Here is a 26,124-nt window from a genome sequence, read left to right on the forward strand (position 1 = left end):
TCCTACCACCAGCCAGGCTTCCTAACTAGAGGTAACTTAGGAACTGTGGTACAAGGAGAGTCCCAAAAGGAGCCCACTCATCTCAACGAGTTGAGGAGACAGACATCAAAGCAGAGAGAGCCAAGGCAGCTAGAATTTGCAGGGTGCAGGCAGCTATGCAGAGAAAGAGCTCCAGAAATCTACACAGGGGTTTCCTTTCAGTCTCGCCTGAATACCAATCCGTACATGCACAGAGTAAAACCCTAAGGCCAAGCAGAAACTACTTCTGGGGAAAGATAATTATTGGAAAGCTGTAAGTCAAACAATGCCCAGAGCTCACACAGCTGTGAATCACTCACGTGACCACTTGTCAGAATGGAGAAACTGGGCTGAACACAGGGGGCACTCAGCACAGAGCCCAGGAGGGCAACGGCTTAGAAGTGGGGCTCAAATGAGCCCTGGGATATAGGCTACTCTAGATCCTCCCTCCAGAAAAGCTTAAAAAGAGCCTTAAGAGGGTCAAATCTATCTTCAAGTAATTTAAATGCTTACCAGAATAAAGTCCAACACGCAACAACAAACACCACAACATCGATCATTCAATCAAAAATTACTAAACACATAAAGACGCACAGTGAATACTCATAACAGAGAAGAATTAGTCAACAGAAACAAACCCAAAGTGAAAGAGGTAATGGAATTAGTAGACAAGGACATTAAAACAACTATTGTAAATATGCTCAAGGATATAAGAAAAATAAAGCATGATGAGATCTGTAATGAAAATTCCACTGGATAGTAGCAACTGCAGGTTAGACACGTGTAGAAAAGAAGGTCAGTGAACTTAGAGACACAGAACCAAAAACTACCCCAAATAAAACACAGGGAAAAAAAGATTTAAAATTCAAATAGATAAACAGAGATTCAGTGCGACAATATCAAGTCATCTAACATAAATACAATGTGGTCCCAGAAAAAGGGTGGTGGAGGACAGGTAAAATATTCGAAGAAATAATGGCTGAAACTTTTCCAAAGTTGATGAAACTATACACTCAAATATCCAAGAAGCTCCATATATCTCAAGCAGGATAAATAATAAAAGACACTTTCTTTCTTGCCTTTTTCTTTCTTTCAAGCCCAAATAATAATAATGTATTATGGAATTTATAATAAATGTAGAAGTAAAACGTAGGAACAACAGCACAAAGGTTGGGAGGCGGGAAACCGTAAGTCACCGAGATTCTCGGATTGTTTATTGACCGACGCAACAACAAAACCCGAAACCTGATCAAGAGCATTACAATCCAAATGAAGAAGAAAAAAAAAAGCTTTACCAAAAGATGAGAAGGTCTGCATGTGGCAGAGAGCAGAAAACAAGAACTCCAAATAGGGCCCCGGGTGATCATTGCTAAGACGAGTGTTCTAAACATCAGACACCACATTCCCGAAGGTGACATGTGAGTCATAACTAGATGACATTAGCCACTAAGACCATCCTGTTGCCAGTCTGGCTCCACGCTTACTTAACTCTGACTATAATCTGCGTATCAATTAATGTTTCCTTTTTGAATGCCTTTTTGTATGATTATGACGTCTTGCTTTAAAAAAAAAAAAATATGTAAAAGCCCCTAAAATTTAATAATCAGATTAAACTTGGTTCCATTATTATGTACTTCACAAAAATCTATTAGAACATACTCTTAAAAAGTGGCAATATCACTTTATTTAATTCTGTCCTCAAACTCTATCTATGCCACTTTGTATCTTTACTTTTTAAAATTTTTAATAAAATTCTACAATTCATTACACCATACTTTAATTCAACTTCAATAAGATGCAGAAAATCAGCATTTTAAAAAATTTTATTAAATTCTAAATAACTTCTCAGTGCTTAAGCCTAACACGTGTCACAAAAAAATTTAATTTCAAACAATGATGACATAGGTACAAAGGAATTTTCTTTTAATGAAATCCTTTGCTTTATTCCTTTTCTTTCTACCTTTTTCTCTTCTCCTTATTTTGTGACTTTCATGGAAGAGAAGCTATTGAAAATAAGAGCTCCCTTCATCTATTTTGCGCTCCTTTTTTCTATCTCAGTTAATTAGCTAAGGCAGGAAGTCTTATTTGACTGCTGTTCTTGAGAAAACAGGCAAAAATGTTGATCTTAACAACGAATGTTTACAGTTTGTTCACAGGGATAGCATTAATGAGGCCAAGGTCAAGAAATATTACTTTTTTACGGTTAACCACCTTATGCTTCACAGTTATAAACTTTGCCTCAGAAGTATCATGTCTGCATAGCAACAGTACAATATTAACCTACAAAGCTTTTCAGCAATACAAAAAGTTACTGCGTTCTTCCAAAGACAAAAATAATTAAGATCTATGAAATGTAACATTAAATACAAACCAAAAAAGAAACACAAGGGCTAGTGGTTGGTATATAAGAGGTTACAGTAATGAGAAATGAGATTTACAAAATCAAAAGATGCATTCCACATAGTACTTACCAACTGTATGGTAAATAAAGATTTCCATACAACTTTAATGTGCTCTGCCAACCTAGTCTGCTTCTTATTTGTATGGGTGTTATAATGGAATATATACATCTTAATGTACTGACTAAAAAATGTCAAAATACACAATTAGCACAAATATCTGAGAACTGCTCATGCAAAAAATTTTAATAATTATATGAGAATAACCCCTCACACTTCCAAAATAAAACCTCTGTAAGTGTAGACACATAAGCCACATTTTATGTGAGATTGGCAGCAAACCTGAACAAATTAAGACTTCAAAGTATTCTCATCTGAACAAGCTAGCTTACTCTTTCAAACAACAAAAACTATTTTACTGAATTTCATTTGTCAAGAAAAGTTTTAAAATTTACCTATGCTATAATCAGGGAAATACAAGACAAATGGTTCAAAGCAGCCAGTATTTGGACGAAACTTTTCCCAAACAATTTCACTGAGAAGGATAACAGTCACATTTCTGTCGGTCTGTAAAAGAAAGAGAAACAAAAGCAACTGTGCATTTAAAAATTGTAGAGCAGTAATTCCCTTTGAATTTTTCTTTCAAATAAATCCAGCAAAGTTCCCACATCTAACAAATTATTTGCATGTTAATAAGCCATATTTAGAAAACCTAATCAAGGAGCTCATCCACTTGCAAATTTTCATACATAACTACTTGGAATTTCCATGAAACTCTTAAGTTACTTGACATTTCAGTTAGCCATGAACGTTAAGACAGTCACACAAGTACTTTTTTATGGAAATTAAGAAACACGTTTGCTTGAATAATTAAGATAAGACCTCTTTATGGGAATTTTCAAAGAAATCATTAGCTTTTAATCAATAAACAAAAAAAGGCAAAACTTAACATCTCTCATCATTAAAATGGCTATAGCAACCCAGACAAAAGGAAACATGACTTGAGGAAGAACAGATATGCCACATTACATAACCACCTGATATGCCACATTACACAACCACCTGATATGCCACATTACACAACCACCTGATATGCCACATTACATAACCACCTGATATTATTAGGAAAATTTAAGGTTTTTTTAAAGGTTATTTTCACACAAATTACTGAGTAATGTTTTACTCAGTATGATATTTATTAGTCTGAAAGGATTTTAAGTTGGTAATGTTCTCATCTGATCATCTGAAAGTACTTTCAATGTACACCATCTATCATAATTTAAGCTTCATTTTACTCAGATAAATATTTAATATAAAAAAATGGGAAATGCTTTTGCTATATTTCCCAAATGAGATAAATTTTTAAAAATCAAGCATGTTTTTGCTGCGGTTGGCATCCCACATATAAAGTGGAGGAAGATGGACACAGATGTTAGCTCAAGGCCAGTCTTCCTCAGCAAAAAGAGGAGGATTGGCAGCAGATGTTAGCTCAGGGCTAATCTTCCTTAAAAAAAAAAAAAAGGAAAGAAAGAAAAATCAAGCATGCTTTCAGGAATGTCAAAACAACAATTCTCTTTTCTGGCAGAGTCAAGATTTCTGTGAATCTTCACATTTTCCTCAGTTTCCACAATTAAAACTAAAAGAAATGTGAACGGCCTAACTCCTGTGAAGGGATGCACCATCACCAGTACTGGGCACGAGGGGAAAAAATGAAGTAAGCTTGACTGGAAGGGCAACAGGACAGCAAGAGCGGACTCTGGATGCCAGACAGGGAGTCCTAGAGCAGAGCAACGGGAAAGAGCAGACAAAGGTACACAAAAAAACACAAACACAACACAACAACAATAATAAAAAGAAAGGGAGGAGGAGACAGCTATTCAAAGAGAATGGGTCCCTGGTCTCGGCAGTAAAATGTCAAGAGTTAATCAAACTGGGAAAGGCTGGACGGCGTGAGGAAACGCCCAGGAGAGGCCACCACAGCCACGTCACTCCCCCCGTCTTCTTCTCACTCCCCAGGACTGTGACTAACGTGAAAGCCAGGAGCCCGCCTCAGGCACGCGACGGTTTCAGCCGCACCTGGAAAGCCTGAGCTTCTAGCAGTTTCCCAAATTTTCAAAGGTGGAGATGCTGGAAAGGCTGCCTCCTCAAATATTTACGAAATTTTTATTATAATGTTACTTAATACTTAAATAATACAGACACAAAACTATTTATGCTCAAAGCACTTATAAAATTATGAAACCAAAAAGAATTTACAAGTTAAATACAAAGCTACCAAACCAATAAAATTTAAACGAACATTAATTGAATATAACTAACAGTACTGTTTTGCTCAAATTAAACCTCTGCTCACTTCGTGAGTATGGCATTAAGAGGAAACAGCCACAGTGCTTTTGGGTTTAGCGTTCCTCTATCAACTGGTGTTGGTGAGCACTGAATTCTCTTACCAGTTTTCCTTATTCAAACTACTGCAAAACCCTGTTTAGGCCATAATATTATTATTTGGTTTTCATCTGACACATATGCAAATTAAGTCTATCTGGGCTTTTTTCTTATAAGGTCACAACAATTAAAGCAATATTATTACTATCTGGTGCCAACACAGTTGTACACTGAAATACAAAGGTGGTTCTGACACCGAGTGGTCATGAGAGAGAACTCCCGATGACCCATCATAGACATACCATTCATTTTTTAGATTTCTGAAACGAAAGAAACTTTGAGAATCCCTGCATAAAGTTCAAAGTCTGGCCTCCCCCCATTTACTCTAGCAAATACCTAAAACTTTTTAATAGAAAGCAGTGTGAGTCGCTTCACAATTAGAACAAAAACCTAAAACAATTGAAGAATAAATGTTATCAAGTCACAAACTGCTTTAACTTTGAAAAATGCTCAACTTTACTCACTGAGAGAAATGCAAATTAAAATTATATTAAGATATCATTTCTCATCTATCAGATTGGCAAAATGAAAAAATCTGACAACACAATCTATTCATTAGGGCAAAGGGGAAAAAAGACTCATACATTACTTACCAATTCTTGTAACCTGAGAAATCCAGGCAAAAGATTTGCTTCCATATCTCTTAGATACTCTGCTTTATCTAGAACCTTACAGAAAAAAACGCAGCGTCAAAATCAATTGACAAAGCCCTTTACAAAACATTTACATAATATAATGCACAATTCAAGAACTGAACTTTCCATAAAAATTGTAACTTATGAATTGACTTTTAAATGCTATTTACATTTGCGGAAAACATTTCAAATAGGTCAAATTAGTTAAAAAACAGAGTACTTATAACATATTTTAACCCAAATTTCTAAATAGAGAATGAGGCATAGCTACATTAAAAAGGACTGTTTTACAGGTATACTATCAGAAAGACAATGACATAAGATGTTTTAAGGACATTTTCTTAGGTTTACAAGAAATACAACCTTGTGATATTTTTATTCCATTTGGTAAAAAATATCTACCATGAACCAAAAATTACAGCTCTTTCTGATCCGAGAGAGAGAAGAAAATTCTGAATTTCATCATAAAACTCTTCTTGCCTGAACTTTGCAAATGTATGTTAAACCCCATTTAACTGGATAACAGATCATGTTAAAAAAGATTAAACTTTTGTTCAGTATTATAATAATACTACTGGGATTATATTTTTTTAAGGTACTTATCTTTTAGAGATATACAGTATATACATATATACAGTATACAGAGAGATATACTATATATATTTATGAATGACATATGATATACATATATGGTAGATACAGTACATAGATATATATTTATGGATGACATGATACGATGCAGGGAACAATGAATGGGGTACAGATGACACAAGTCTGGCCACCTATTAATAATTTTTGAAGTTGGGTGATGGGTTCATTGGGATACATTACACCATTCTTTTTACATGTTTAAAACTTCCATAATAAAAAATGTTAAAATTTTTTTAAAATTCTGTTTCAAGAGGTCATCGATCAGTCCATAAAAAAATCAAGGTCTTAAGAGCACTATTTAAAACATTCAGTCTAACTTTTGTCTTTACTTTTTGCTATGGAAATTTAAAAATATACACAAAAGTAGGGAGATTAGTACCATGTACTCCCATATATATTTCACCCAGCTTCAACAAAAATCAACATACAGCCAATCTTATTTCTTCTGTCCACCTCCCAACTTTTGCCCTCCACCCTCTTGCTGGATTATTTTAAAGCAAATCCTAGACATACCATTCCATCAGGGAATACGTCAGTATGAAACTATAAGAAATGAGAACTCTTTAAAAAAAAAAAAAAATCACAGTATCATCATGCTTAAAAACTTAACAATATTTCTTAATATCATCTAATAACCAGTATGCAAATTTCCCTACTTGTTCCATAAATGTCCTCAGAGTTAGCTTATTGGAGTCAGGATCCAAAGAGGTCCATACATTGCATCTTATTATATTTGGTTTATTAGTCTTCTAAGCCTGTTTTAAATTATAACAGTTTCACTGAACCTTCTTTTTTCCCTCGTTATTTATTTTTTAGAGGAACCAGGTCATCTGTCATGCAGAATTTCCCATATTCTGGATTGGGTGATTGCATCTTTGTAGTGTCATTTAAGGTGTTCCTCTATGCCCTATATTTACTGTAAAATAGTCGACACATCCAGAGGGTTGATCAGATTCAGGTTCAAGTTTGGGGCAAGAATATTTCACAAGTAGTGCTCTTTTACTGAATTACATCCACAGGCATACAATATCCGGTTGTCTTTTTTTTGTGTGATAAAGACTGACTGACAGGTTCAGGTGTTGTCAGTCTGACCCATCCATGATAAAGTTCGCCAGCAGCCTTTCACCTAATACATTCAGTATCAATTGATGATCATTGCCTATATTCATTATTTCATTAGGAACTGCAAAACTATAGTATTCTATGATTGTTTCTGCATTTACTGGAGAACATTTTCCTAGAAAGATCTTTCCCTCATCCACTATTTAGCTACCCAGAAATAAAGTTCACACAGGACAAGAATAATAAATGCCTCTTTCCCTTAATGTACCAATTTTCAGAACAATGAGTTTGTGTCTGTATTAGCTTTCTGCACTTGCTGTGACACATTACTACACATTTGGTGGCTTAAAACAAACTAAAAATTTATTCCCTCTCAGTTCTAGAAGCCCAAAGTCTGAAACCAGTTTCACTGGCCCGAAGTCAAGGTGTTGGCAGGGCCACACTCCCTCCAGCAGCTCTACGGTTGAATCCACTCCTTGCCTCTCCCAGATTCCGGTGACTGCCCAGCATTCCTTGGCTCATGGCTGCAACACTCAAATTTTTAAGGCCAGCATCTTCAAGTTCCTCACTTACTCTGCTTGCCTCTGCTTCCTTATCTGGCCATCTCCTCTTTGTACGTGGTATAGTCAAATCTTCTCTGCCGTATGGACATTTGTGACTGCATTTCAGGCCCACCAAGATAATCCAGGTAAATCTCCCCATCTCAAGATGCTTAACTTAATCACATCTGCAAAGATTCTTTTTCCAAATGAGGTAATATTTACAAGTTTCAGAGATTAGGACCTGCTATCTTCAGGGGCCATCATTCAGCCTACTGTGGCACCCTAGTAAATTAAACTCCCACAGTAACCCATGAGATGAGGTTTTGTGCTCTTTATGTATTTGCTTAGTAACATTATGAATTCATGGATTTTATCATATATAATGTGCTTCCATCCACTGAATCATTATTCTTTTCGATGGTCAAATTGTCCCATCTTTGGCCAGTTGAAGTCCTTTCAAATTGGCTTGGGTCTTTTTTTCCCCCAGCTTTAGTGAAATATAAATGACATACAACATTGCATAAGGTTAAGGTATATGTGTTGATGCCATACACTTATTTATTGCAAATTGATTCCTGCCAAAGCGTTAGCTAACACTTCTATCACCTCACATAATTACCATTTCTTTTTTGTGGTGAGAACACTGAAGATGTACTCTACTCTCTTAGCAGCTTTCAAGTATATAATACAGTATTATTAACTAAAATCACCATGTTTACATCAGATTTCTCAGAACTTATTCATCTTATAACCGGAAGTTGTACTCTTTGACCAGCATCTCTCTATTTCTTCTACCCTTCAGCCACCAGTAACTACCACTTTAGGTTCCGTTTCTGTGAGTTTGGCTTTTTCAGATTCCACATATAAGTGAGATCACACAGTATTCTGTCTTTCTCCATTTGACTTATCTCACTTAGCAGAATGCCCTAAAGGTCTATTCATTTTGTCACAAAACACAGAACTTCCTTCTTTCTCATGACTGAATACTCCATTGTGCGTGTGTGTATACCACATCTTCTTTATCCATTCATTCAGTGACGGACATTTAGGTTGTTTCCATATCTTGGCTATTGTGAATAACGCTGTAATGAACATGGGAGTACATACAGATACCTCTTCGAGATCCTGATTTCATTTCTTCTGGATGTATACCTATAAGTGAAATTGCAGGATCATACGGCAGTTCTATTTTTAATTTCTGAGGAACCTCCATACTGTTTTTCACAGTGACTACACCAATTTACATTCCTATCAACAGTGGACAAGGGTACCCTTTTCTACATATCCTTACCAACACCTGTTATCTCTTGCCGTTTTGATAACAGCCATTCTAATAGGTGTGAGGTAATATCTCATTGTAGTTTTGGATTGCAAGTCCCGATGATTAGTGATGTCGCGCTAATGGACTTGTTGGCCATTTGTATGTCTTCTTTGGAAAAATGTCTATTCAGGTCCTCTGCCACTTTTTAATTGTTTAGTTTTTTTGCTATTGAGTTGCATGAGTTCTTTACACATTTTAGATATTAATCTCTTATTACATATGTGATTTGCAAGTATTTTCTCCCATTCCATTGGCTGACTTTTCATTTGGTTGATTGTTTCTTTTGCTGTGCAAAAGCTTTTTAGCTTGACGTAGTCTCACTCACCAACTTTTGCTTTTGTTGCTTGTGTTTTTGGTGTCATATGCAAAAAGCTGTCACCAAGCCAATGTCAAAGAGCTTCTTCTCTGTTTTGTTCCAGGAATTTTACAGTTTCAGTTCTTATATCTAAGTCTTTCATCCATTTCAAGTTAATTTTTGTAAATGGTATAAGACAGGGGTCTAATTTTATTCTTCTGCATGTGGCTGTCCAGTTTTCCCAGCACCACTTATTGAAGAGACTATCCTTTCTCCATTGAGTATGCTTGGCCACCTTGTCAAATATTAGTTGATCATATATGCAAGAGTTTACTCCTGGGCTCTCAATTCTGTTCCATTGGTCTGTGTGTCTATTTTTATGACAGCACTATACTGTTTTGATAACTGTAGCATTATAGTACAGTTTGAAATCAGGAAATGTGCTATGTCCAGCTTTGTTCTGTCCCAGAATGGCTTTGGCTATTCAGGGTCTTTTGTGGTAACATGCACATTTTAGGACTGTTTTTCCTATTTCTGTGAAAAACATCATTGGAATTTTATCAGGGATTGCACTGAATCTACAGATGGCTTTGGACAGTAAGGACATTTTAACCATACTAATTTTTTCAATCCATAAGATTCTTTGTCTTTTTTAAATGACCCCAGCAGTAGCTGATATCTTCCTAGCTTTCTATTATGGCAAGATGGTCTAGGTTTATCTCGTACATTTTCTTCCCAGAACTGAAATCGCTCTTTCTCCAAAGAAAGCAGTTTTTTAAAAAAACATTTACATTTTATTAATAAATCTTATTGCAAATTATAATCATTTAAATTAGGAATAAAATTAAAATGCAGGGAATATTGTTTCCCTGAATAGTCCAAATTGTTTTTGTATCTGTTTTACTTATTAATAGATAGCTTGAAACAATGTATGAGAGTACCAACTTATTTCATTCCTAATTAGACAAAATAAAGCTAAAATTATTTACCGCTAAAAAGATATAAATTAGTTTCTCTACTATGCATTCTCATTACACAATTTTCCCATCAATCTCCATTTAAATAACTCTCTAATCCAGGACACAGATTAATTCAAATAAATTGGTCCATTTTTATGCCCATTTTAATGCCTAAACACAAAGCTGAAGCAGTAAATTAACAGTTCATTCTTCCAATTTGATAGAGTTAACTCACTATAATTAATCATTTTATGGTATTCTAATAGATGATCCTTCTTCAAAAGCAATTATCAGATAACTAATATTCAGAGAAGTAAAAATTTTAATTCAGATCCAAATATTTTTCTTAATAATTTACATGAAGGAGTTCTCATAGACTCAATTTGCAAGCCAGTTTACTGACAAGAAAACATTCTCAGCCATCTTTCTGTATTATTTCCAACTATTGAGGCTTACCAATTCATATATTAGATAGCTGAACAGTCTACAGACTTCCTCTAAAAAATGTTCTACACTAAACATCTGCAAACTTTTCCACTCTTAACGTTCAGTCAACTAACAAATACTTACTGAATGTCTACTTACATCCACTGGGCCTGAAAAATGAGTAGGACTCTACTCACTCCTCACGGCTGTTTCTAGAATATGGATTCTCCCCTCTTCCTAAAGGGACTCGGCTTTGAAATTCTACTTGTTGGAGTCATCCACATATTCTGGGGTCATTCCTCCTCATTCGTTAAATATTACAGTTTCTGACTATCTCTTCTCTAACACAACTCCTATTTTTTTTAGATATTTCAAACCCACATAAATGACCCCCTTCTGACACAGTAGACTCTTAGTTCCTTAAATAGCTCTCCAACAATGATCTTATCTCCCACTCTACCTCAGTGAAAGACCAACTTACTTCCTTGATGACTGGTTTTTGAAGTGTGGTCTGTGGTCCCCGGAGGGGGAGTGGCAGCAGCATCCCTGATACCCTTTCAGGAGGCTAGCAAGGTCAAAACAATTTTCATAAGAATACTAAAAGAGGATTTGCCTTTTTCAACATGTTGACATTTACAGTGACGGTGCAAAAGCAATGGTGGGTTAAACTAGAGCCACCTTAGCATAAACGAAAGCAACGAAGCCAAACTGTACAAGCAGTCGCTGTATTCTTCACAACGCACTTGCATTCCAAAAAAAATTAGACTGCCACTGCTGAGCAGAGGGAGCAGCTGCACCGTTTCCTATTCCCCCTGCTAAGTAAAACTAAGAATCTTAAATATGCATAAAACAAACAGGGCTCTGAAAGGTGGAGAGAAGAGAGCAGACCAATTAGGAACCTTGGGACCAGAAGAATGGCAACTGGCCTCAGAGTGAGCTGCCTGAGTTGTCTTCTGCCTCACACATCCCAGGTGTGGAGCTGAAGAAGCCAGGCACACAGAGGCTGACAAGCACAAACCGAAAAAGCCACAACAAAAGCCCGCTATCTCCAGCCACAGGAGGGCAGCCTCGCAAAGACTTCCAGGACAAGGCACTCTCCAAGTTTTCTTTGTACGTCACTGATTCCTTCTGTCTCCTCATTCCCAAACACCAGACTGCCACAGCACTCAGTCACTGGACTCACTTCTTTTCCACCTCACTCACACTCTTGGTGACCTAATCCAGTCTCACAGCTTCAAGTACCTACATGCTCACGCCTCCAAAATGGTATCTCCACGTTGGACCTCTCTTGACCTCAGACTCAAGTGTCCAAGTGCCAGTTCAATGTCTCTAATTGGACTCAACCCAAAACCCAACTCCTAATCACTCCTTCCCCTACAGCAAGACTCCATCTGCTACAGCTCTGTCCACTCAGATAATGAGAACTCCGTTCTTTCAGGTGCAAACAAACTTTTGAGTCATCCTTGACTTCTTTCTTTCTCTCCTCCTCCACACTCAATCTATCAGAAAATTCTGTCAACCCTACCTCCAAAATGTATCCAGACCACTTCCTATCACCTCCACTGCCACTACCCTGGTCTAAGCCAACATGATGTTCTGCTCAGATTATTAGGAACGTCTCATAACTAACTGCGTTAGCTTCCTAGGGCCAGCTAAACAAAGCACCACAAACAGGGCGCCTTAAGCAACAAATTTATTATCTCACAGTTCTGGATGCTAGAAGTCAAGATCAAGTCGTTGGCAGGACCACACTTCCTCTGAAGGTGTTAGAGAAAAGCCCGCTCCAGGCCTCTCTCCCAGCTTCTGGAAGTCCCCTGGCTTGTGGCAGCATATCTCCAATCTTCACACGGCTTTCTCCCTGTGCGCACGTCTGTCTCCAAATTTCCTCCGTGTACAAGGACAGCACTCATACTGGATTAGGGGCCTACTAACACTAGTACAAACTCATCTTATGACCCCATCTTAATGAATTAGACCTGCAATGAACTGATCTCCAAATAAGGTCACATTCTGAAGTACTAGAGGTTGGAACTTCAATGTATGAATTGTTGAGAGAAACAATATAAGCCATAACGCTGGTCTGCATGCTTCTATCCTTGCACCCCTCAGCTGAGCCTCAATTACTACGCTCCTCCTCACTTAAATTATTCCAGTCACAATGGCCTTCTTGGTATTCTCTGAACACACAAGGCATGCTCCAGTCTCCCTCGCACTCTTACGGAGATCTCCTTGCTTGAATACTCTTCTTTCAGATGTCTTCATGGCTTGCACCTCACTTCCTTCAGGTTTTAGCTCATTTATCATGAACTCAGTGAGATCTTCCCTGCGTTCTCTATTGAGAAAAATAACTACTCTCCCCCACCTGCTTGATCCTCCCTTACTCTGCTCCACTAACCTATCGCATCTGACATATTGCATATTAACTTGCTTATCATCAATCTTCCTCAAGTAGACCGTAAGGTGCCAGTGGGCAGACTCTGCTTTGTTCCCTGTTCTATCTCCAGTGGCCACAACAGTGCATGGCAGACAGGAAGTGCTCAATAAATATTTGTCAAATAAATGAATGAATGAAATTAAAACACGGAAGGAACTGTTTCATACATTTATGGAGATGCAAGAATACATAAGATTTGGTCCCTTCAGGGAGTTTTTAACTAAGGTGTTATAATAAGGCATTATATTAAAATTCAATTTCAATTCCAATTCCAGAGATGACAATTTTTTTAAAAGGCTGAAGTATTATAAAAAATTCACTAATATAAGACATATTACATATTTTCAGTTGTTTGCTAGTCATTTTCACATAGATGTAACAACTAGACTTCAAACGTAGCCCACCTACAATCAAATAATTCATCTTTCCCCCCAAATCTACCCCATACACAAATGATTCACCTGTGCCCACAAACTTACCCCATACACAGCTGACAAGTTTGACCTTTGCTGCCTCTTCCTCTTAGTCTTTTCTGCATCTTCTGCCCCAACTCTAGTCTAGGCCCGCATTTCCTCTAATGTAAACAGCTACAAGAGCCTCAAAACCATTCTTCTGGCCTTCAGTCTTTCACCCCCTCCAAGCCAGCCACTCAACCTGCCTTCAGAGTTATCTTCCCACAGCATATCTGTTGTTCTAAGATCTTCACTACCTCCTCTCACTGCCTAGGAAATGAACTAGAGTGCTTTAGTATAGTTCTCAAGACAGTCCATGTCCATGACCTGCCACCGCCTACCTTTCCAGTCTTCTTTTTCTCCCTTCATACTTTACAACTCTCTACGACTAGACTATCTGGCATTCTCCGGCCTCCATTCCCATCTGCGTGCCTTTGCTTACATAATTCCCTCCATCTGTAATTCCTCTCCTTCAGCTTCTTCCTGTAACACCCTAACCATTCTTTTAGGTCTATCTCAAATGCTATCACCTCATGAAGCTGTACCAGATGTGCCTAAGTCAGTAATTGCATCTCAAGGTTATCACTTACCACATTCTGCTTAGTCACATGCTGAGTATGTGTCATAACTCTTGTATTAAACTGAAGCTCCCTTTGGATAAGAAAGACACGAGACATGATATAATGAAATGAAATGACTTACAATATATACAGTCTGATCCTTGAGACTTTCAGCTTTGGTGACTTGTTTAAACAAGCGAACAAAGTCATTAAATGTTTCACAGGTTATGTGAGTAGGACATGCATCCTCTGAAGAACTGAGATGATTCAACTTGTTTAAAATTTGTTCCAAGAGCAGCCTCAAGGTAAAGCATTCAACGCAATTCACGAAGACATGTGGGAGCTGAAAACAAAAAACAAAAAGAGTGTAAAGAGAAAACACACATATATAGCAATGGCTCTGCTGGATATTCCCCCATCTGCCCTTCTAAATCTATAGCCCACCGTTCCCCAACCTGCTCTGTGCCCCAGGAGGCTGACCACTACAGGCTACACTGCCCAGACTTATTTTCCGGCTCTGGCTGGATTCAGCCAATGGAAAGCACCAGCAGGAAACTGGAGGAGAGCAGTGGGAGAGAAGTTGAATATTTATTCCCTTGCCTCCCACTCCCACCCCTCAGCGGCCCACAGTTTGACAGGGGCTATGTCCTTCTACCAGAGGCCACCGCTCCAGCTGGGCAGCCCCTCATCAAAGGCTACAGCTCTTACTGAGGTGTGGTAACAACTCCTTCCTGTGGCCCGTGCAGGGCTGAGGGAGGTAAAGGCTCTTGGTGCTTCACCATCCCTTAATGGTTCCCTCAACATTTCTTCAACCTTTAAGTCCCTTCGCTAAACTCACTTCAATTATTTGATTGCCACTTGTTTCCTGTAGGGATTCAAAGCAAACTTATATTCTCCCCTAAAGATTTTTACAGAGACTCCCAAGTACATGTGAATGTTAAAATTCTTAGTGAGAATTCCACACTTATAATTTTAAGATAATATTCTTAATGATGAGCACACCTAGACTGAAACAAAAATTTAAGGGTTAGAAAGCACAGTAATCCTTCTATGAGGACTGAGAACTAGCTCTCCATTTACAGAACTACCAAAATGGAGGTAGTTCCAGAAGTAACAAGGAAATAAAAGACTCGTTCACAAATATAGTCTGTTCAGAAAACACAATCACAAAAGCAGTATTACCACTCAGAAGACGATAACCCACAGCATGTGGCACAAACAATGGAACCTATAACTATTTTTAATAACAGTCTACAAATCTCACCCAATAAGGAGGCTTTTCTTTCTCTCTCAGAGTAACAGTGTAACCAAGGCTACATTATACTTACTTAGGCAGTTTCACCAGCATTCACTGACCTCCTCTATCCCCATTCCTTTATGAACCAGAGTCCACAACATCTCTGTCATGAATAAGTGTCTTGCTTACTGCTATCCGGTGCTATGCATGACCTATAAGGGCAGCATACTCCATGTGTCTCTTTCTGTACCTGTACCAGAGGCACTGATAATCATCATTTATTACAATGACTAAGTAGCAGCAAAAACTATAATGTATTAAAAAAAGGAATAGAGTCCTTAAATATGGAACTTCCTCTTTCAGTTTTCATGCTTTGATTCAACATATATATATTTGTGGACACCTCATAAGGGGCTTCTCAAATGCAAATGCCCGATCCAGGATCCCGTTCACTCAGATTCTGAAGTCCAATATGAAGCCCAGGCATTCGCATTTTTAAAACGTATGGGTGATCTTCGGAATCAAAGGCTAAAATCCACAAACTGATACGTGCCAAGCACTGCACTTGGTGCTGGGGATTATCTCAGGAAGCTCAGATTCTCCAGCCAGGGAAACACAAACACAATCCCACAGCTGAAAGGGCTACATTTTACGACAGAATTAAGCACAGCGTGCCGAAGGTGCACCTCAGAGGGGCCTCTATCAACAGCCAAGGGAGTCAGGAAAGGCTTCCAGAGTGTGGGTAGAAGAAAAACTTAGAAAAATAAGCATTTGCCAAGCAATAGGACAGTAGAGGCCGAGCGAGTGAGTCCAGGAAAGCCATTCCAAGCAGAGGGAGCAGTACGCGCTAAGGCTTGAAAGTCAGAGAGAACAGGAACTGTAAGTACTTCGATATCCATATAAGACATGCATGCTCTGGGCTAGAGCTTAGCACTGGGGTTAGCAAACTACGGGCTGGCCATCTGTTTTTATATATAACGTTTTATTAGAACTCAGACATGCCCATTCAGACAGATGCTGTCCAAGGCTGCTTTCACACTAAGGCAGAATTGAGTAGTTCTGATAGAAACTGTATGGCCCACAGCTTAAAATATTTACTGTCTGGCCCTTAAGAAAAAGTTTGTCCATGCCTGGCTTAGGATATGAAGGAGGTGTGGCAATAATCATTAATAACAGCAGCTAACCTTTATGGGGAGCTTACCATATACTAAGTACTGTCATAAGCACTTTTCATGTATTAGCTCATTTAATCCTCACAACAATCCCAAATGTTGTCACTATTAGGTCTACTTTTCTGATGGGAAAAGCATTAAGTGGTGAATCCAGAAGAAGAACATGAGTCTGCCAGACTTTACAGCCCAAACTCTTCCCCATTATACTAAGAAAATAAACTGAATTCAGCTCAGCACCATCTTATATATATCAGGCAAGGGGCAGCTGAACATTTTCCTGAACATCATTATCCATATTATAAATGTAACAATGGGAAAGAAACAGATTTTAATTTTTTTAAAGAATTTACTATTATGTGTGTTTTTCCCCAAATATTATCAGCGAATGAAAATTAGATATAAAAAATAACTTTCTAACATTAAGGCTCAAGGTATCTAACAATGCCTTCTGAAGCTCACAGTGTTTGAAGATATTCAAACAAAAGAAGGTCAGAAATGTTTTATGTAGAAGATACTCCTTCAGAGAAAGGTAAACTGGAATAAATAATCTCCCTCCATTTTCAGGAGTCTATGAGTAAAATCAATTAATATTGATTTGGGGTTATTCTTACCTCTAAAGTTTTCAACACAGTTTGTGTTACATAGGTCTTTCCACTGGCAGTATGTCCATAAATGAAAATCGATGGAAAGCTGAAATGCTGTCTCTATGGGAGAAAAGACAAATATCAGTCTGCACACACAAAAAAGAAAATAAACATTTATCAATTCGTGAGACAGTTTTATGCGGTAAAGCAAAATATTCAATCCAAATTACTTCAACAGTGGACTCATCATGACACTCTGAACTTGCTTGAATGCAGTGCATTAAGAGTCAGATGCCTAGCAAAAAGCAAAAGTTGTCAAAAGCCCCTCTATTGGTCTAGTCAATACTAGAAATATGTTTCGTTCATTCAACGATCATTTAGTATACACTTACTAAATGCTGAAAACCATGATACGCTGAAGAGGACGAATATCAGGTAAGGACAAATTTGCTCTGGAGGAGTTCAAAGTCTAGTGGGAAGACATATATTTTCAAAATAATTACAAGAAAATTGGATGATGCAATTTGCATGAGAAAGTGGAGTCTCTATGATCATCATCTGCCACTACAACAGTGGTCACAAACATTTACTACATCCTAGCCACTAAGTCACACATTTCCTTTTGCTAGACAAATCAGGAACTTAGATTTACACAGGAAAAGACCTTTTAAACACCATATGCCTATGGCAAAAGCAGCCCAAATGCTAAAAATAGACTAAAAATGGATATTTTAATACATGAATCCTTTTTTAAAGTTTCTATGTAACAATCTTGTAAACTAACTAGATTAAAAATCCTGTCCCAAGAATTAAATGCATGCTTGTTGAGCATCTCTGCTACGCAAATACTATGTTTCACCTTCAAAAAGAAGCTCAAGACATCCTTCAAGAAATTGTTCCAAGCCACACTAGAACTCTCTTTTTCTGGAATCCTGCCATACTTGTCTGCACCCATTATTTGGTGCTTAATAACATCCCAGCTTATAACATCTTTTGTTATCTAGAATGGTATTGAACTCTTGCACTGTTATTTAACCTTTCACCTTCACAAACCTCCCTAACGTAAACTGTAATAAGCCAGGATCTAGCACAGTGCCTGACGCTCATTAATATTTATTTGTTGAATAAACGAATCTTAGAAATATGAACCAGTTTTTTATAGTTCTTTGCATCTCCCACAATGCACACCACCTTGCAGAAAAGCGATTTATCAGTATTGTTAAACATGATTTGCACTCAAAACCCTTTTCGTGATCCACACCAAATCCATACTACTCACCTCTATTTGCCAATATTCTCTCTGAGGAGGAGCACTTCCAGTTGGAGTGATCTGGGTTGATCAACTCCAAGAAGGAACACAGAACACAAACAAGAAAACCTCTCAGTGATAACATGAGTAACTCCAACCGAAAGCACTCTAACTGGAATACTGAGGATGCAGTCATTGACCTCTTACTTCCCTAACTAATGTGCCTGTTTAGGACGGTGGTATTTTGTCACTAACACTTCACTGGCCACTTCAGACACTTCCAGTTGGAGAAAGTACTTAAGAAGACAAACCAGAAGATGGGGGGAGGAGGGTGATGATGAGTATGACCCTAAACTTTCATTTACTCGCCTTACAGATAAGATCCAAATCTGATTAATTCCAAGTCTAATGAATGAGCCCGCAGCAAAGGCTCACCAAAGGCCACCACAACATCATAAAAATTAGGTGAAGTTTTGAATGGGTGACTGCTACAGCCTGCCTATGGAAAGGACTCGCCTGGCTGCGTTCATCCAGGGAAGACAGTAACTACCCTTTTCTTTCGGGCACCATCTGAACTGCTGGCAGGAAGCCTACACTAGACTTCTTCAGGCTTTTCCAATTGTGGAAAAGCCGCTGGAGTTTTAAACCCAAAAGCACTGCTCTTGGCCCTCACCGGTCTATCCATATCTGATTGACACCAACTACCTCACTGAAACGGGCCCACTTAAGTGGGCATAAAGAACCTCTGCAGACACACCTGTCGAGTAACAGCCAGTTCGGCCGGGGTATGAGAGTGAGTGGCTACTTCGGGCTGACAGCATCTCAAAAGCGCGCGTAGGGGAAGGAACGCGTCCCGGGCTAGCGTCCCGCCGTGCAGGCCGGTCCCTCCCGTGCACTTCTTCTTCGGGGACTAACCAGGAGTTACTCTGGGGGAAGGAGTCGGGGCGACCTACAGCATCCCCCACCCCAACGCGAAAGATGCTCTATTGTCCCTCATCCAAACCCGAAAACAGAAACCTGCAACGTGCCGCCAGCCCACGGAGATGCCTGCCTCCGGGATCTGGAAGAGACAAGACAACTGAGCACCATACCTCTCCGAACAGGGACTGTAAGGTGGACACCTGGGACTCGCGGCAAAGCACCAGGTTCTCCAAGTGAGCCATCCCGGCGGTAACCCGAGCACAGCACACCCGCCAACGCCCCGCGCCCGCGGCTCTGCGCTCCCGCCGGAAACCAGACGCGCGGGGGGGTGGGAGGGACCGGCGTGCCGTGCGTCGGCGTGACGTCAGCGCGCGCGGAGCGTGGCCCCGCCCTAGGGGCCGGCGGCGGAGACGCGGGCTTTCTCTGCTTTTCCGTGCTGGGGTCTGCGGTGCTGATGCTGGGAGGGGGTTGCCGGGGTGCGGCGTTTGTCAGCCGGAGGCCGGGAGGACGACGCGGGGGTGGGCAGACAGAGAAGGGCGGGCAGGAGCCAAGCGGCGAGCTCCAGTGACCGGCGTGCCCGTGGCTTCGGTGTTCCCGCCTCGAGGACCCGGGAGCTTTGGTCCCGCAGCCCCTCGGGGGCAGGCGTGGAGGGGAGCCTGGCGGGCGGGCGGGGCCAGGGCCGCCCTCAGTAGACTCAGATGACCTGTATCTTCAAAAGATGGGGCGTCTTCCCTAAGGACGGGGGAGAGGTTAGTATCGTTCGCTGGAAAGCGTGTAATGAGCTTGAGCATACAACTTGGAATCGCTAGTCTCCATGCAAGCCTGAAACCAGATACGGCCGTGCCCCTCCGCCGTAAGGGAGGGAGTTCTAGTGTATGTCGGTGAGGGCGACAGGAGTCAAAATGATGCTACGGTTAGCATGAGGCCTTCACGTGTATTCGTTCATGGAACACCATTAGAACCAGACACTAGAAGATTTGGGGGAGGCGGGGAAGATATAGAAGTAGACAGAAATGTGTGGTGAAAAGAGGACTTGGAGTCCGAAATCTCTGGATCGGTGCCACTGACTCAGCTACTTCCGGAAAGAGAGACCTTGGAAGAACGGTTGAACCATTCATTTAGAATCTCAACTTCCTTATCTATAAAATAGGGATAATAACAGCCCGGTTATTGCTAGGAGTAAGAGATGGTCTCCTTAGAGCCGGTACACATACATCTAAATTGCGGACATCATGATCAGATTCTTGTGTTTGTGATGGCCAAAAGTATCTTCTCGATAATCGTGGTCTCCTTTATTAGCCAGTAGAAATACTTTTAGAGCAACAATTCAGATGCAGTTGCCTAAGTACTTTCAAAGAGAATTATAGAGGGTGCGGTGGGACCGTCTATCAAATCTTTCAGTGTATCTTCCTAAGGGAAGCTGGGCCTTGCCACCCTCCAAAGACTGGGTTACACGTTCTGCTAACACTACATCTCTACAGCATTCAATACAAGTATAAATAATTATCTATATGTTAGTCTCCCTCTGGATGCTCTCTGAGGACAGAAGCCCTGTCTTCCCAGCTCCATGTTCAGCATTTACCATAGTGCTTGGTCCATACATAATAAGCAGTCAATAAATAATTGTTGACCAGAGAGGATGTGCCTGCCTGCCTGGACAGATTTAGGAATGTTTCCCAGAGGAGAAACCAAGAAGCTTGGTCTAAAGAATAAGGATTCACCTGTGAGACCAACAAATTCTGAGCAACAGAACAAAAGACAAGATAAAGACAGAAAGAGGCAAATGGGCAATCCCGTGCCAGGGACTAGCAAGTCGTTCTTAAGAGTAAACCTGCTGAGTGGCAGGAAGTCAGGTTGGGGACAATTTATGTTATGGTAAGAGGATTGAACCTTATGTAGGCCACAGGGAGCCAATGAAGAATTTTAGGCAGAGAAGCAAATGATAAGACTTGACTTTTGGGAAGATCCGTTTGGTTACAGCACGGAAAATGGAATCAGTTTGACCTGTTAAAAAGACTATTTCAATGTTCCAAGCAATAAATGATAATGGCTTAAACTAAAGGAAAGGAATAGAGGTAAGAAGGAATGACAATTAAGGTTCATTTATCATAATGTGGCAGGCACTGTGATAGATATATTATCTCATTTAAACTTTAACAATATCATAATAGAGATATTATTCTTGTTTTACAAATGGAAAAACAAGCCAAGGTTAAGTAATTTATCCAAAGTCTCACAATTAATATATATAGTTGAACCTAGGTCTGGCTGATTGAAAGCCCTTCATCTTTCCACTACACCATACTGGGAAGGGCTGAATCAGAGAGAAGTTTAGAACTATTTCATAGACTCAGTAGCTGCTTGCATGAGGTGGAGGGGTGAGTCATCGAGAATAGCATTTAGGGTTGTGACTTAGGTGATTTTAGATTTTGCCAGTAATGAAATAAAAGATAAAGAAGGAGCAGGTTTGTTGATTTAGTTTTATCTTTATGGGATAAGTTTAATTTTATCTTTATAACCAAAGTGAGTTTGTCATATTAAATTTCAAGTGTCTACAGGATAACCAGGTAAAGAAATCCGGTAAAAATAAGATCTGGAGCTACAGAGAGAGTGATATAGGGAGGGAGACACAGGAGTCATCGCCGGAGAGGTAGTTGAGCCAGCGCTGGTTTAGATTACTCACCGAGCGTATGAGTTTGTTACACATTAAGCCTGCAAATAACTCTTAAAAAAATAGAGGCCGACCCCATGACATAGTGGTTAAGTTCACGTGCTCCACTTCAGCAGCCCAGGGTTCATGGGTTCAGATCCTGTGCTTGGATCTACACACCGCTCATCAAGCCGTGCTGTGGTGGCCTCCCACATACAAAATAGAGGAAGATTGGCATAGATGTTAGCTCAGGGCCAGTCTTCCTCACCAATAATGATAATAAAAATAATAATAATAAATGAAATAAAATTTTAAAATGTAGTAGTAGTAGATGAAATAGTTAATTTGGTCCTCAAGTACTATAAGTTATTTTTCCACAGAAAGAAAATATTTTCAAGAAACATCCTGATAGCAGGAAGCTCACTCTCTACAGCATATTTAACAGCTGTAGTTTGGGACCTGCTGCATTAAAACTCAAATTTTAGTTGAAGGAAAAATCGAGAGTACCTACAATCACAAGTAGGTTATTTCATTAGCTTTTCTACTTATCAGAATTAGTTTTGTAAACCAAAACTTGTGGTAATACATCTGACGCTGGTTTAAAGAATGTAAGAACAATAACGTGGCATGGTTTCCTGTAGAAAAAGTGAACACATCACAAGCCGTGGAGCACCGATAGTTATACACGAGGGATGTTTTCAAGAGTCCTGAAAATTGCCAGATCTATCAGTATGTAAACGTAAGGAGCAAATAAGTACAGTATCTATGTGTTTAAAGGGTCTTCAACCACAATTTTGATCTTTTAAAGCTAAAACATTAAATAAATAATATGAAACAACAGGAAATTTTTACTTTTCAAAACAAAGCTCAAATTATTTCTTTATAATAGTGTTTAAGAGCCAACAAAAGGAAAGAAATGAAATGAATTTTACTATCTTTACTTTTAATGCTATCAACAATACCCTGTGCTCTTTTAATCTTTGATTATCCTATAGTTTTTAACTTAATGATTTGTTTACTAAACAAACATAGAAGGGTTAGTCCTAAACTATTGGGTGATTCAGGCTAATTGTTTTTCAATGCCATTTTGAAAATCAGATATACGTTGTGATGTACTGGCATCCCAGGACTAATAAAATATAAATTAATTGTTTAAAAAGTAGTCAGGAGGAATGGAAATCTCAGATAATGGTTGTGGAACTTCATCATGGCATCGGATAAACTAGAGGTAAGCCCAAATGTGGATGGAAAACTTCAAGAAGATTTTATTTGAGCAAGTTAATGATCTAATTTTAGGAAAGCAATTCCATTCTCATCCATCTGCTCAAATCCTTCTCGTTTCTCTCCACTGCCCACAGCCAGGTGCTCACAATGTACGCGGCCCTGTGGAACCTGCTTCCCACCTCACACCGTACCTCGCTGCCCTCATCTTCTGCTTCTCTTCCTCAAGCTCAGTCCCCTCAGCCACACTGGCCTCCTTGCTTTCTCTGGAACATGCCAGGTGCGCTCCAGCTTCTTGTGACTCTGCGCTTGCTCCTCCTCCTGGAATCCTTTCCTCGGCTTTATTCATATGGCTCACTTCTCCACTCCTTCCAATCTCTGCTCAAACGTCACTTGATTAAAGAGGACTTCTTTGAGCAGGGTGTTTTCCTTTTATGCTTCTCCCACCTGTAGTTTCTTCTCTCCACACGTACCCTGAAGTGGGTGCTGCCCGTCTCCCAAAGACTCAGTTAAGACTTTGTCTTATATAGAACAGGGTCCAGCAAGGCCTTGGTCACCTCCCACGGGACACGTGGCCACTTCCCTTCCTCCAGACCTGCTCCTCTGCAGGAGGCCGTCTCCTGCTCTGCCCTCGGACTTCCTTGTGAGCATCCACAGGAGGGCCCCGGAGATGAGCCTGTGGGTGAATGTGGGCTCCCTCTGTGACTGTAGCTCTGTATCACCCACAGTCGGCATTTATCAAATTATTCAAATTGTTAGCTGAATATTTTTACCTGCTTGTATGGCGCCTGTCTTTTCCCCCACCTCCTATTTTGCCACAGGTGAGTCAGTGCTCGAATCTCTCCTTGGAAAAGGCCATCTTTCCTTAGATTTCAGGCTGCTTGGTTTTCCTGTGATCTCAGCTCTATGATGGGTTAAGGAAAAATGATTAATTTTTTGTTGATTCAGCTTTTCTTGTTGTTAGGGTGGGAGCGATGCTCCTTCCAGATTTTTGCTTAGTGGTGGAACTCAATTGGTTATTTTTTAAATCCAAGCTTACATATGTTCTCTTGTCTCATTTCTCTTTTTACTCACTCTTTCTGCCCTTGGTTTGAACCCTCCCTCTGAAAGCACTTTCGTCATTGACTCAGGCAGTATTTTCCAGGAAACCAAACCTAAGACCTCTTAAGGTTATCTTCAGTCCAAGCTCCAATGCTATGAAACTCCCTCGATTTTGTCAACAAAATCTTCCAGTGTCTCAAGTCTCGTAGGATTTATTATTTACACTTGTTATAGCACCTGAAACTCCTGACCTTGTATTATGGATATTTGTGCTTATGGTTTTTTGGGCACCAACCAGATTAAAATGCTGAGATTCATTTATTAATTCCTTTGTTCATTAATCTAGCATTTATCGAGGACCTATCATGCCAGACGGCTGGGGATGCAGTGTCACTAAGAGAGACGTGGTCCCATCCTTGTGAAACTTACAATCTAGCAGGGAAGACACACAATGAAGATGTAATGAGAAGCTCACTGAGTGCTACACATGCCAACTCCCAGTAAATAATAATAATTAACATAAACACCTATAGAATGAATAAGTGAATGGTTGAGTAACTGTGTGAATAATAACCCCTTCTCCACAATTTTTCCCCCTCTCTGCTTTATATTACATTTAGCCTAAAATATAACGTTTTTTATGGTCCCTATCACGTTATTTGAGAATTTCACTGTATATAGCCCCAGGAAATGTTTTTCACAAAAATTTTCTTTGATAAATGATCAAAAATTAGCCCAAGTGTCAGATTTTCATTAGAGGACTACAGCTTTCAGTGCTTCAGGCTCTCTGAGAGATGCTAACATATATTAGAAATCTTTTTTAATATTACATTGAATAGGACAAATATTTTGAAATTCACCTCAGGTCAAATTTATTTCAACGAGATGATTTTAAAAAAGAAGTAATAAGGATATGTAATAAAACTATACTCAAAGTAATTTATGTAGTGAAATATAAGAAAATCCAATATCAGAGTGAAATTAAATCAATATTAAATTGAAAAAGCAATTCAGTTAAATTCTCCACTGCAACAACCACATCCGTTATTATTATTATTATTATTATTATTTTTGCTGAGGAAGATTTGCCCTGAGCTAACATCCATGCCAATCTTCCTCTGTTTTGTATGTGGGTTGCCACCACAGCATGGCCACCAACGAATGGTGTAGGTCTCACCCGGGATCCAAACCCAGGCCACCAAAGTGGAGCACACCGTAGTTAACCACTGGGCCACAGGGCCAGCCCCCAGATCCATTGCTTTTACATTACTTCTTTTTAAATTTTCAATATTGCATCTCTAAGGAAAATTTATTGGCCAGGCTAATTTAACACTTCTTAAAAGACATTATATTCATCTTTTACTAGTGAATATTCGTGAATACTCCTTATTCAAAAGATAAATAAGAAAGCTTAGGCTCTGAGAGTTAGACTTGAATTAGAACCTTCACTCCGGTCCTTGTTAACTGTGACCCTAGGCATATTCGTTTTTCTAAGCCTTGGTCTCCTCATCTGTAAAGTGAGGGAAATAAAGATAATACCTACCTCACAAAGTCGACACCTCTGTATATCCAGGAAGAGGTTATTTCACCCACATGGAGCTTCCTCAGCAGCCCGACTGTTCTTCATTAGAGTGCAAGAACCACAGCACAAGGGAGGGATTTCGCCAGCTTTGTTCAATACTGTATCTCCAGCTCCTAGAATAGTGACTAGCACATACAAGGTGCTCAGTTAATATTTGTTGAGTGAATGTATGTGATGTGTTTAACACAGTGCTCAGCACATGCCAAATACCCAATAAATATCATTATGATTGTCATTTTTTGTTGATTAATTAGCCTGACCAAAATCAAAC

At 39.4% G+C, this 26,124-nt stretch overlaps 1 protein-coding gene across 7 annotated transcripts in view; it reads right to left on the minus strand.

Annotated features, from left to right (window-relative positions):
- The window catches only part of ORC5 (origin recognition complex subunit 5), a 126,508-nt gene extending 106,839 nt beyond the window's left edge, over positions 1-19,669 (minus strand). For 5 of the 7 annotated variants that reach the window (XR_006889912.1, XM_046670640.1, XM_046670645.1 and 2 more), the window contains exons 1-6: positions 19,530-19,669; positions 17,217-17,309; positions 14,339-14,539; positions 11,232-11,315; positions 5,453-5,527; positions 2,873-2,984 (exon numbers count right to left, since the gene is read on the minus strand). Coding sequence is in view for 6 of the 7 variants with exons in the window: in XM_046670640.1 (XP_046526596.1) it covers positions 2,873-2,984; positions 5,453-5,527; positions 11,232-11,315; positions 14,339-14,539; positions 17,217-17,309; positions 19,530-19,601 (637 nt within the window). In the remaining variant the exon portion in view is untranslated. The remainder of the gene's footprint in view (positions 1-2,872; positions 2,985-5,452; positions 5,528-11,231; positions 11,316-14,338; positions 14,540-17,216; positions 17,310-19,529) is intronic. The other 2 variants (XM_046670644.1, XM_046670646.1) reach the window with 1 other exon arrangement.
- Positions 19,670-26,124: the final 6,455 nt, after the last annotated feature.

Source organism: Equus quagga, chromosome 8 (genome assembly GCF_021613505.1).
Source record: "Equus quagga isolate Etosha38 chromosome 8, UCLA_HA_Equagga_1.0, whole genome shotgun sequence".
In the NCBI taxonomy this organism is placed as follows: domain Eukaryota; kingdom Metazoa; phylum Chordata; class Mammalia; order Perissodactyla; family Equidae; genus Equus; species Equus quagga.